The 12,592-nt window shown below is 39.6% G+C and overlaps 1 protein-coding gene across 2 annotated transcripts in view; it reads left to right on the top strand.

Moving 5' to 3' along the window:
• adgb (androglobin) overlaps positions 1-12,592 on the top strand; it is a 46,124-nt gene that overhangs the window by 19,108 nt on the left and 14,424 nt on the right. For both annotated transcript variants that reach the window (XM_028605877.1, XM_028605876.1), the window contains exons 18-27: positions 14-152; positions 2,220-2,334; positions 4,090-4,257; positions 5,179-5,326; positions 5,555-5,689; positions 7,733-7,826; positions 9,658-9,789; positions 10,039-10,192; positions 10,493-10,680; positions 11,744-11,910. In XM_028605877.1, coding sequence (XP_028461678.1) covers positions 14-152; positions 2,220-2,334; positions 4,090-4,257; positions 5,179-5,326; positions 5,555-5,689; positions 7,733-7,826; positions 9,658-9,789; positions 10,039-10,192; positions 10,493-10,680; positions 11,744-11,910 — 1,440 coding nt within the window. The remainder of the gene's footprint in view (positions 1-13; positions 153-2,219; positions 2,335-4,089; positions 4,258-5,178; positions 5,327-5,554; positions 5,690-7,732; positions 7,827-9,657; positions 9,790-10,038; positions 10,193-10,492; positions 10,681-11,743; positions 11,911-12,592) is intronic.

Genomic DNA, 12,592 nt, shown 5'->3' with positions numbered 1-12,592 from the left:
CAACACCTCATAGAAAAGGACATGTCATCAGCATGTAGGGCTGCAGTTCTCATCGCCCAGGCCTACTCCTGGACAAGCCTGCAGTCTCAGCTGCCAGTTCTTACCATCAAGACCACCTCCTCAAAGGCAGCCATACTTAACTTACCCCCAGGGTAGGACAGCATTTATGAATATTTTGTAGTGTATTGTTCAAAATTAAAAGCTTAGACCAAGTTCATGAGCAAACTAGGATGTCACACATCTATGTTCCTCTGTAATGAACTTTTATGTTCATCAGGATCCCCATTAGCTACTACTGTACCACAGTAGTATATCCTGTAGTAGTATTTTTTTATACTTATACTTATACTTTATACAATATTTAATATGGTGGTACTTTGATTCTTGTATTGTTAGTACAAATATTTACATCTTGATATGACCATGAAATGCTAATGTATCTAAACAAAATGTGATCCCTTCTCAAATTTAATTTTTCCACTCTCACGCTTATACCTTATAACCATGAATTACCCTAAGCGCTCGTCAGCATGAGACTAATCGTGCCAAGGTTAGAGCTTTAATTCCCATCATGGGAACCTGTTACAAAAATGTATGCATTTTTTTGCACAGCACCCTGGGGAGCTCTTGATGAAAGGAAGCGGTTCACTCTTGTTGTGATTTTTAAAGCTATGCAGAGATCCACTTAAAGCTATCATAAAGTAAGCAGAGGATATCTGCCTACCTCAGATGCTCTGAAAAGCATTAAAAATCATCTGTCCTAGTCTCTATTAATGGGTGCTACTTGGCCTAGAAGCAGAGGGCCTAGTTTCTAGGGTCAGGTGCAGGTATGCAGCAGTGCAATTACCACTGAGCCATAATCACACACATAGCACTCAACTTATCATGCCCAAACGCCCCATAGTACACTCTCTCCAAGAGAAATTAGCTGATATGTCCATGCTTTTGGGAAAGATTTTTTTTTAAACGCTTCCAATCTTTTTCACTTTGTATTTCCCTGTCAGCCCATCTGTATGTCGTACACTACTTTGCTAATGTGTTATTTTTTTTTGTCTCTTTACTGACTGACCTGTGTGCTTTTCTTCTACATTTATTGAACCTACATTCCTGTGCTAATCTATTAATTTGAAAAAGGTTTTTGTCTCTCTTCCTTTGTTACATCTCCCCTTCTTTCCCTCTTCATTTCCATGTTTCTCTTCTTCCTTTCTTCTTCCCCGTACTTTCACCTTATTTTCTCACATCTGTTTCACTTTTGTATGCTGTCCTCTGCTGCTACAGCACTAGCCCAGCTCTGCCTCGGTGCTCATCCATCTAGTTAGGCTGTGATGGCTGAATTATGTAAAGCTAATGGGGCCAAGGAAGTGGGGTTCCACTCTCTCATGCCCGACCAGGCCCTGTGAACTCAGCTTGGCACTTGGCAGACAGGACATTAGCCTACAGCACTTCTGACTGTTTGACCAATTCAGTATTACTTGACAGAAACATTGTTTCACTATTAAGACTAAAAAGGGATTTTATTCAGTGTTATTTCATGCATTGTTGTGCAGTTATTATTACCAAACACTGTGAAGCCACAGGGAGGTTGTTGGAGGGATACCTCTGTGCTACTTAATTTTAGTTTCAGAAATGTAGTAGCCTAATATTTGGACATTGTTCTACCTAATATTTGCAATGAAAAAAAAGTAAATTGTCTAGAGCCTAACTGCAAGGGGTCACAAGATAAATCTGAGGGGTCATGAGATAATTAAAGGTGCTCTAAGCGATGTTGGGTGACATTATTCTTGTTGACTTTCAAAGTATTTTCAAACAAAACAAGACTAGCTCGCCCCTCCCTCCTCCTCATCCTGTCCCCTCCCCTCCCTTCCGTGCTTCAGCGCACTAACCCCCGCCCTCCCCCAATCCTTCTTGTCAGTTATTGGCTGAATGCTGGTACACGGTTTGTTATGTTTTTGTGGTCCAGGTTGGCCACTTTGTTTTTGTTGGAGTAGTGGAGCCTGGGCTGTCTACAGAGACCACGTTTATTTATAGGGGACCGAGCTCGCGGAAAGTGAGGATTTTGCTGTATGTGACAAAAAATGTTGTAGCCTAAAAAATGCGTGACATCACTTAGAGTACCTTTTAAGAGTGTTTTTCTAAGATGTCAATCAAAGTGTGATCCTTTATCCTGGATGATGTGTTCCTGTTTTAAAAATACTCTGTTTGCTTTCTCTCCCCTCCAGGCGGCATGTCTTATCCTTCCACACAAAGGCGACACTGGGCTACCACGTTCACCTGTGCAGCAAGACACCTTTCATCTTTGGGGATGAAGAAACCATCATGCCACACCTTTCCAAAGTAACCGTGGCCCTTAGTTTGTTTGCTAAATGCAGAGTGCTCATTTAATTTTTCTTTATCTGTGGATGCAATTTTCCAAATGAGGGGTCTACCACAGCGCATGTACAGCAGAGGAAACTTTTCTTGACATTTTCTTTGTTCCCTCCTTTTTCTTATGTCTGAATACACACAGGCCAATCAAGATATGGATAACACATTCAATACTTCATCCTATCCACCCTTTTCATCTTTTCAGTCATCGGCTGCTACAAGATAGTGACACCTTAACATGTTCATTTCTAATATAAGGGGTGATATGCATATTGCTTTACATTCCTTCTCATGGCGCTTTTCCATTACATGGTACCTACTCGTCTCGCCTCGACTCTACTCGCCTTTTTTGGTTTTCCATTACGAAAAACCTGGTACCTGGTACCAGCTAACAGGTACTTTTTTTAGTACCTGCTCAGTCAAGGTTCCAAGCGAGCTGAGGCGAGCCGAGAAGGTGACGTGAAACCCTGCAGGCTGCTGATTGGTCGGAAAGAAGGGTCACTGATCACTGCATTGGTAGCGAGAGACGGCATTTTTAAATAGTTTAGCCAGCGGTGTTTTTTTTGCTGCCGGAGGCTCCGTAGCATACAAGTGGCCTGATGGTTATACTGGTGCGCTGGTGTGTGCATGTGTGATGTGTGTGTGTCGAGTCGCCGTATGTGTGTGTGTGGGGAGCTAGTGAGCGAGGGAGAAGTGAGAGAGTGACGGCGATTATCTCCAAGAGCCAGTAGCGACTCTAGAGTCATATATATGTGAGAGAAACAAAGCGAGTAGCGACTCTAGAGTCATATATATGTGAGAGAAACAAAGCGAGTAGCGACTCTAGAGTCATATATATGTGAGAGAAACAAAGCGAGTAGCGACTCTAGAGTCATATATATGTGACCACGGTGGGAAATCTGGAGCAGTAAACGTTAACTATCTCTTTGATATCATGTTGTTTACGGAGACGAAGAACCAGGAAATGCGTCGGGGATATGTCAATGGGAAAAGCAAGCTACTAAGCCACGCCCACGGCAGTCGCTATGACGACCAGCCACGCTGAGGCGATACTAAAATCTGCAATGGAAAACGGACGCACAGCGAGTCGAGGCGAGTAGAGTCGAGGCGAGTCGAGCAGGTACCATGTAATGGAAAAACGCCATCAGTCTCCAAGTCATTTCCTTGCTCATAAAAAGCTCAAATATGTCACTACACAAAAACAAACAGGCTCTGATAGGGGCATGTACAGTGAGAAATACAATGGTGACTTAACAAATTAACTAGAAAGCATACACAAATACTTCTACCAAGACTGCACAATCCTCTAAAAACAAGTATTTTTGATATTTCTAATCTGGATATGTGTTGGAACAAAAAGTTTTGTTGGAGCAGAAACAAAAGAAATACAACCTGTTCAGTGTCATGAAAATAAAAAAAGTAAAGAACAGAACTTGGTTGAACAGAGTGACAGACAGGATGAAAGTGGCCTGCAATGTGCTTGCTGTAACATTTTTGAATAAGGTTTACTCCAGCTTCAATTTAGAAAATCACATCATGGTAGTTAGACGATGCCTCTGCTTTCTTACTTTTTAGACCAAGGCCTAAAACACAGAAGTTCACACTGAAATGTATTGATATTTTGGGCGTTCTGCTTTTCTCTTCAATTTAACTTGCATTCTGTTTAATTTGCGCCAGTTAACAGAATTTGAATGCTGCCCAACTGCTTTATTTAATTTTAAACAGGAAAGTGCTCGTTTCACTGAGCAGGCCTCGTCTATATTGAGGGCCCTGTCCAGAGTGGTGTCTTCTTTTAGCGATGAGCAGGACCAGCCGGCAGCCAGAAGAACCCTAGAAGAGGCTCACTGCCCCCAAAATATCAACACCACCCTGGGAAAAGAGGAACATCACAAGGTAGCATTTGTACCTATGGGCCTATGTTGGCACACCTTTATGATGTACATACAGTGAATAGCTCACCTTGCTTTATACTTACTACTACTAATTGATTGACAGTTGCTACATCTAGATACAGTCTGTAGAGACAGTGTTTAGTTCAAAATGGCTAAATCACATTTTGTTGTGACCATTTAGCATGTAAATGAGTTGATTAATTAATGAGTAATAAATAATATCACCATTCATACTTTTAGTGCTCATGATTTCCTTAACAGCCATGTTGTTTACTGTGAGCTACTATGCATCAAGTGTTTGACTTCCATTTAACATTTGAGTTATTTTAAGAGGATGCATAATGCCACCGCTTTGCAGTGATTTTAGGATCTTTTTCAGTAGCCGTAGACAATAATCAGTTCTGGCCAGAGGGTCCGCCTTATTTTCAGATAACTGCACAACCAGGATGCATACTGCTATAAACTAACAATGTTTGTAGGCTGCTTCTTCTACTTTTTGGAATAGTAAAATGACATGTTTTCTTAGCCTGACAAGGTTTTTATTTAAATACCACATTGCTTCAGTTTTGAATTTACATTATATGTCTGTCAAGCTTGAAAGTTCATTCTTATCAATGTCTGTAGCTTGTCGATTGCTGGTAAAAGACGGATATACACACTTACCTATGTGGTTATTGAAAAAGTAAGCAATGTGGATTCTAACCACCTGCCTACTGTACTTGAAGAACAGGGGGGTTTGTAGGAAGGGTCATGATTTATCTCTTATATAAACTGTTATTCTCATATACTACTGAGGATTTAAATTACAAAAATTAAAATACCTGGAAAAATAAGCATCCCCACACACTCAACACTCACATGCAGTCACTCACATACAGCACACAATTGCTAACACCCTTGTGCACGTTTTGTGTGTGTATAGGTGTTTAACTCTGCAGTTTACACCATGCTGTGTGAGGTTCTGGGCAGGAGTCTGACATCAAAGGAGCGTTTTGCTATACTGGCCCTCACAGCTGACCCTTCACTCTTGGCCACCAACTTCAAAACACACTCCCCTACAAGTGCCATTTGTATGTTTGTAAATGTTACACATACGTTGTCTATTTATTTATTTATTTATTTATTTATTTATTGTCTATTGTCTTTATTGTCTATGTTTGTGAGTATAAGCCTAAAACTACAGTAAACTGATGTAAAGAATTTAATTCAGTATAATTTCACTTACCGGTATGTATTTAACAGTTTTCATAGTCCAATATTTAATATTAATTCACAATGTTCTGCTTTAACTCTCTAAGTGGATGCAGAATTAAAGCCTCCAGAAAGCTGGAGAGACAGGGAGCCAACAGACCGCGAGGTCAAGGCAGTCACCATTCTGCAGGCTGGATTCAAAGGGCACTTGGTGCGAGAGATCTTTAATGCCTCAAAACCAGGTAAACACACTCATACACAGATAGAAAATCTATTCATTCAAGTATCATGGTCAGGTTTAAATCTTATCTTTCATTTGTATTGTTGAAAATACTAACTTATTATTTATTAGACGGTTATAAATTCTGCTCTATGTTTGAAAGGCAAACACATATGCAGCAATTGGAATAGCTAAAAGGGCCAAATGAGGAAAAAAAAATAACAACCAAAACAACAGAATACATGTATCTTATTTGTAGATTATTTAGTGTCTGAAACACACACAAAACACCTTCTGTGTCTTATATTTACTGTTTTATTTATCCTGATGGCATATATTGAGCCTCTGAGCAGAGGCACAAATATGAATTGATGAGACTGCCCCTCTTACTAATAGACCCTGACAGATGAGGGGTGGCCACAGAGGGGATATACACACACATGTAGGAAATGCACACACACATATACACAACATTTCTGCATCAATAGCCAAACCTCTCAATAGTGACAGCAAGTGAAAGATGGGGAAAAGAAGACATGGAAACGCTGGACAGCTTGTTGAAAAATAAATATAGGTTAAATAGAAAGACATAACTAAGAAGCTGTTCCCTTGTAAATTGATTTTATATAATATTTTGTTTTTGTTTCTTGTACTGTTTCACTGCCAGTTATGCTCTTGTTGCAGGCAATTTACATGTTTCCTCTGTTAAATCTTTTTAAAATCCAATTTTCTCCAGAAGTGGTGATGAAGGTAGACCACTATTTGCAGCATTTTATTGGCCAGACAGGCTCTATTTATTTCCAGGACGTGAAGCTATCTGTGTCTTCTCCAGACACAGCGCATTACACTGTCACCTTTTGAATAACTTGCACTTGCACATATGGGAGTATGGACAGCCTCATTTATACAGTATTTGCATAAAAATGTGCTGTACTATTGCGTTGATGGAATTTAGTCTTTTATGGCTTGAAAATGTGGTTTGAGCATACCAAAATATCCACATCATTATAGGACCCATCTGCAAGCAACCTTAAAATATTGCTGGTGGTTATGTGGCATTAGCATGAGCACTCACACACACACACACACACACACACACACACACACACACACACACACACACACACACACACACACACACACACACACACACACACACACACACACAGGCTGAACAGCTTGACTTCTATGAAATAGGCCTGTCATGGTTAAGTTCTCCTAAATTGAATTAATTTGCTTGTCAGAGAACAAAGTGTGCAGCTTTCAGAGTGGCACTTACAGTAATGGCAAAATACCAATCATATTTTAAAAACACTGCCTGTACACTTTAAAAAGCCATTTGTTTAAAGAAAAGTTAGCACTTGCCTTTTCTATCACAGCACATCTGTTTATACAGTACCACATATGTTTGTCAAACTTTCCTCCTTGCTCTTTCCCACTTAATGTTCTCCTTCTACTCTAACCTTTCTACCTTTTTTTCTGTACATCTGTTGGTCCCTCTTTGGTTCTAAAGATGATAGGTCTTCATCTCTCAATAGCCAGCCTCGACCCTCTATAATGGCTGTATCAATTTGGAAAAGTAGCCATTTGAAAATGCGAGAGCTGAATGCCATGGAGGCAGGGGGAGGGGGGTGGGGGGGGGATGTGAGGACACCTATGCCACATGTCTGATGTGAAAACGTCTGTCATGCAGCTGTCTCTTCAGTGCGTTTCTCTCAATTAAATGCACAAACACACACTTACTGACACACATACTCATGAACACACAGTACTGCATCTGTTATCAAATGTTCTGTTTTGTCAGAGTGGTTAACTGTCTGGTGAGATGAGTGTGAAAGTTAATGTCAAGGTGTGAACAATCTCCTATCACCTCTCACTAAATGAGGCAAAAATGCATTTTGCAATTTCTGTACTCAACCTTGAACTAGGTCAGATACAATAATTCTTTCATGTGGTTGACAGCAACATGGATTGTCTTTCATCTTTAATGGTGTTTACCTTTGTTTGTGTGTGTGTGTGTGTGTGTGTGTGTGTGTGTGTGTGTGTGTGTGTGTGTGTCATTCAGGCACAAAGGGGAACCTCAGTGCATCTAAGATTCTTTTAGACATGTGGCCGAAGGTTGAATCAGATGCAGAAAAACATGCTGCCCTCTTGCTACGGTAAATGGATAAAAATACATATTCATAATTACTCCGTCTGATAATAAATAATGTGCAAACAATGTATGAATTGCATAGACAAAGACAAAACACTCCACACCTTATTAACCTAACAGTTATTCATTCCTATGAATGTCAGTATATCAGAAAATACGAGGGCTCCGACTGCAGTCCTGTATCAATGATGTGTACGTTGTATGGGCATGCGTTTAGCCTCTCTGTTGCACCACATGCCAAGAATCTGCTCTCTCTTCTGGTTGTGGAGGCCTGTGGCGGCCAGGCAGGGAGCATTTTCCACATTGTGTTCCATCTTTTCCCAGTGGTACCATCTGCTGTTTATCCTTTCCCCGTTCCAATCGGCTAGCAGCGTCTGCCGAATGACCCGCTGCCTGGGGAAGTATTTGTGTGCATGAGCATTTAGAGCTTCGTCAGTGTGCGTGTTTATGACGAGGGTGGAGTGGGGGTTGGTAGTGTGTAATGAGCTTTTGAGCATGTTTTTTTTTTAACTGACATCCACTTCAGTCAAAGTTCAGGCTGAGTTGTAAAGTGCATCTACTTTCCTTTCAGAGTTATGTTTTTGAAAAACTGAGACATTTCCCTTTGTTTATGCCCCTTGTTTACACGCGAATGGAGAATTTGCCTCTGAAAACAATTCTTTCTAAAGATTTCTAAGATTTTGGAAAACTTTGTTTGCACGTTTGCATGTAAACTGAGACAAACGGAGGTTTAGGCAGCCGAGAGAGAGAAAGAGGAAGCGATTCGTTGCTGTTGTTGCTATTTTCGTGATTCTGATTGGCTAACGTGGGCTTGACCTTCTCGTTACACTGCTACCTACAGGTTTGGCATGCTTTTGACGGCATTGATGGCATATATACAAAGGTACATGTAAACGAACACTTTTTTGAAAACTGACAGGTGTGCACAATGTTGTTTTTGAAAACGGAGAGGTTGAAATGTCCGTTTATGAAAAAATTATTTTCTTTAAATCTCTACATGGTTTTAAAGATGACCTATTATATACCGTTTTCAGATTCATACTTGTATTTGATTCTACTAGAACATATTTACATGCTTTAATGTTAATAAAAAATACTTGTACTGCCCATGGCTGCTGCACCTGTATTCACCCTCTGTATGAGACGCTCTGTAGGAGCGCCTGTCTCTTTAATCCCTCCTCCTGAGAAAGCCCAGTCTGCTCTGATTGGCCAGTGTATTTCCACATCTCTGAGTCTCCTGGAATCTCCAATGAATGTATTAAGATAATCTTGGCTGTTGTTGCACTCGTTGCAGCTGGAGACTGACTGCAACAAAGTATGTAGCAGGACTTTGTACTGTGAAAATCACCAATAAAGGCTTCTAAACCATACACTACACAACCGGACATGTTCCAGCAGTAATGTGACCCGAAATTGGTGAGAAATTAACAACATTGGTAGCCAAGATTACAGCTTCTCTGGCGTTAGCATGCACCTACAGTACAATATGTGACAATAAACACTGCAGTAACGTTAGCCTAAAAAAACGCTTCAGTAGCCTGTTTGGAGCAGATGACAGCTCCGTGTTGCATGACACAGAGCCGAAAGTAGAAAAAAAACATTAAAAGCAAAGCGTTCAGAACATTGGGAAATCTGAGGTTTTTGCTCACTGGGATTTCTCTGAAATACGTTTACCTCATTATTTGATGCTTTGGTCACACTTAACATGAAAATCCGGCATTATAACATTATAAATGTGACAGAAAATACGGAGAAGCATAATAGATCACGTTTAATTCTTCATTTGAAATTTAAGTTTTAAAATGTGCTCTACCTTTCTGTGTTCTTCTGCACAGCTATATCATTGACCACTCTGAGAGGAAAGCAGAGCTCTACTCCTGTCAGCAGGATGAATGGACCAGAGTCACCTTCGCTGATTACTCTGTCTCTCTTCAAGACACAGCCAACTCCTGGGTCTTGGTCTTTAGGTAAGAGAACATTGTAACTTAGGGCTTGTTTGGCCTGTCAGTTAAAGACAACCTGACTTGGAATATCTGGGTGATGAATACAGGTGAATACACGACTGATATCCCCTTTCCACCAAATGCCATGTACTTATCTCTAATTTCTGCTGTTAAAGCTAATATTGGCAAATGTAGATATAACATTTCAGAATGTCTACAAAAACAGTTGAAAGTGACAATTTGGTAAGACTTGATATATTGTTGTTTGTTCAGAGAGGTGTTCCTGGTTCCTGAAGAGATGGTGCTGGTGCCAAAGGTCTACTCGCCAATCCCTAATTGTCTGCTGCACGTCATAAATAACGACACAGGAGAGGAGCTGGACATGGTCTTCAACAAAGTAGCAACCCATGTCTATCAACCCAACAGGGTCTGTGGGATGCTAAAAATGCACTTCATGTACTTGACATATTGTTTGGCTAAATTATGAATATTTGCATATTTTCCTAGTTTTACCATAATACATTGGTTTTACTTAAGGAATGACTCCTGCCTGACTTAATTAAAAACCTGTTGTTTACCATTTGTGACTGCCTGGTGTAACAATGTTGGGAACATGTCTAGTATTAGACATAAAAAAAATCATAACAGCTAGAAAACTAAATTAAAATGTGTGAAAATAACAATATTTAGATTTCAGGATTAAATCTCTCTGTATTTCTTGTTCCAGCTTGGTTATACCTTTGTAGCAGAGGCTATCACACCTGAATCACCCCCTGTTGGTGCCAGGTGGAGGATGCTCTTGATTGGCTCAAGGGATCTCCTTCCAAAACTGTCCCGTGAGACTCCCCTCAACATGTTCTCAGTTAAGGAATTCAGGGATTATTACATTCCCAATGACAAAAACCTCATCTGTCGGTAAGAGAATTATGGGCTACATATATATATTTATCAAATTCATGATTAGAGTCATATTTATACTGGTCAGTTGCTTAGGGTGGATCAGAAAAATAATTGCTGTCAAATAGCTCTCATTTTCACTTTTACAGTATTTGATATGTTTGCTTAGAAACAAGGTGTGACAATAGTCAAAGAGTGCATACTTTACAAAACATAACAGGTAACCTCTCAAGGAAGCTTTTGAAAAAGCATAATTTTTAGGGGTGGGAATAATAATCGATTCTTAGATGCATCGCGATTCTCTCCAGAACGATTCGATTCTGGAAGTTAATAATCAATTTCTTTTTTTTTTTTAAATGTGTTGATTTTTATTTAAAAGTTACTGTCTCCAGACAAGTACAAATCAGAAAACAGAGTGACTGAAAGAGGATGGGATAATGGACAACAACTTAGAGTTTAGGCAAGAGTGCAGAAAAAAAACACAAAAATGGCCAAAAGCAAGAAAAAAATTACATTTTGTATATATACACATGATCTAATAAGACATACATAAAATAATTAGGCAAAACACATATAGGCTATTCATCTGCTTTATCACATTACATCTGACACCTTCATGTTCTAAGAAGCCAATTATCCACCTTTAAACATGACTCTGACATGGAAGATTACTGAGAGAAGGTGACTTTCACAAGCATGTTTAAGGCTTAAGCAGGGAATGACTACAAAATAAAAACCTCAGTAGACAAAACATTTCTTTAAAACTTATGTGTGACAAATAATGTATATGTCAAAATCTAAGCTTTGTCTAGCTGCTTTGTCTAGTGATTAGCAAACTCTGAGTAGCAAACTCAGATTTATATGTACTGTATATTTTTTTAAATCATGCATGGAAATGTACATAAATAAATTGTTGCATCGAGATGCATCGATAATCGGTTTAGAATTGAATTGGTGGCCTCTGAATCGGAATCGAATCGTGAGGTGCCAAGAGATTCCCACCCCTAATCATTTTCCAATAAAAGACAACATTAACGGTACTCTGAGAGATTACCCACAGTCATTTGAAACCTTTCCACAGTTATCATGTGCAGGTGACGGCAGATGTCCTAGGAACAATTCAGTTTCAGACTTCCAGGTCAGATGTGTTGATCCGTCTGTCCATTCTGGACCAGGAGAAGGAGGTTGCTGGAAACACTGGGAAGGGCCATGTGGTAATTCCTGTGTTCTGCTTCCTGCCCAACAAAGGTCAGTCATTAGGTTTAGTAATTGAATGAAAGCCCTCCGGATCATAGCAGAAGATTTTTTGAACTGCGGCGAGGTAATGCAGTAAATGTCATAAGTGAAATTCAGCCCACAAAATTGCAAGTAGGTTTTTATGCCATACTCCCTCTTTTCTGTCTTACCAGTTTTTTTCAAACTTTCTTACTCATGTTTCAGCAGTTCTCTGGTGGACAATGCTAGGTGGCTTAATGAAGCAGTCCACAATGAAACCCTGGAACTATGCTTGAATCTATGAACAGTGTATCTATTAGGCTGGTAGAGAGCATACTATTTGGACTCTGGCTAAAATTAATCTAAAATAAGCAATAGAGGTTTGGACATACTACCTATATTTAGGCCAGGGTCTGGATAAGGAATGAGATGTTTGAAAGTGGTTCCAAATATCTACAAGATAACAAGATAGCTACATCCAAGATGGAATAACCATTATTTTGTAATTTTTTTAAGAATTGATTTGGTACATTTAGAAACATGTCAAATTAACTCTTAAACAGGTGCTTTAATTCAAATTTTCATTGTTTTCATTACCTCTAGCCAGGATAGCCATTGTTAGCAATGCCAGTTTATAACAACGCATTACGCTGTTTTTTGTCCACAGATAGAAGATGGACAGGACTAATGTACGACTGATTTAGTGAGACACAAA

The sequence above is a fragment of the Perca flavescens genome, chromosome 18 (assembly GCF_004354835.1).
Source record: "Perca flavescens isolate YP-PL-M2 chromosome 18, PFLA_1.0, whole genome shotgun sequence".
NCBI lineage: Eukaryota > Metazoa > Chordata > Actinopteri > Perciformes > Percidae > Perca > Perca flavescens.
This window is presented reverse-complemented; position numbering and strand designations above follow the sequence as displayed.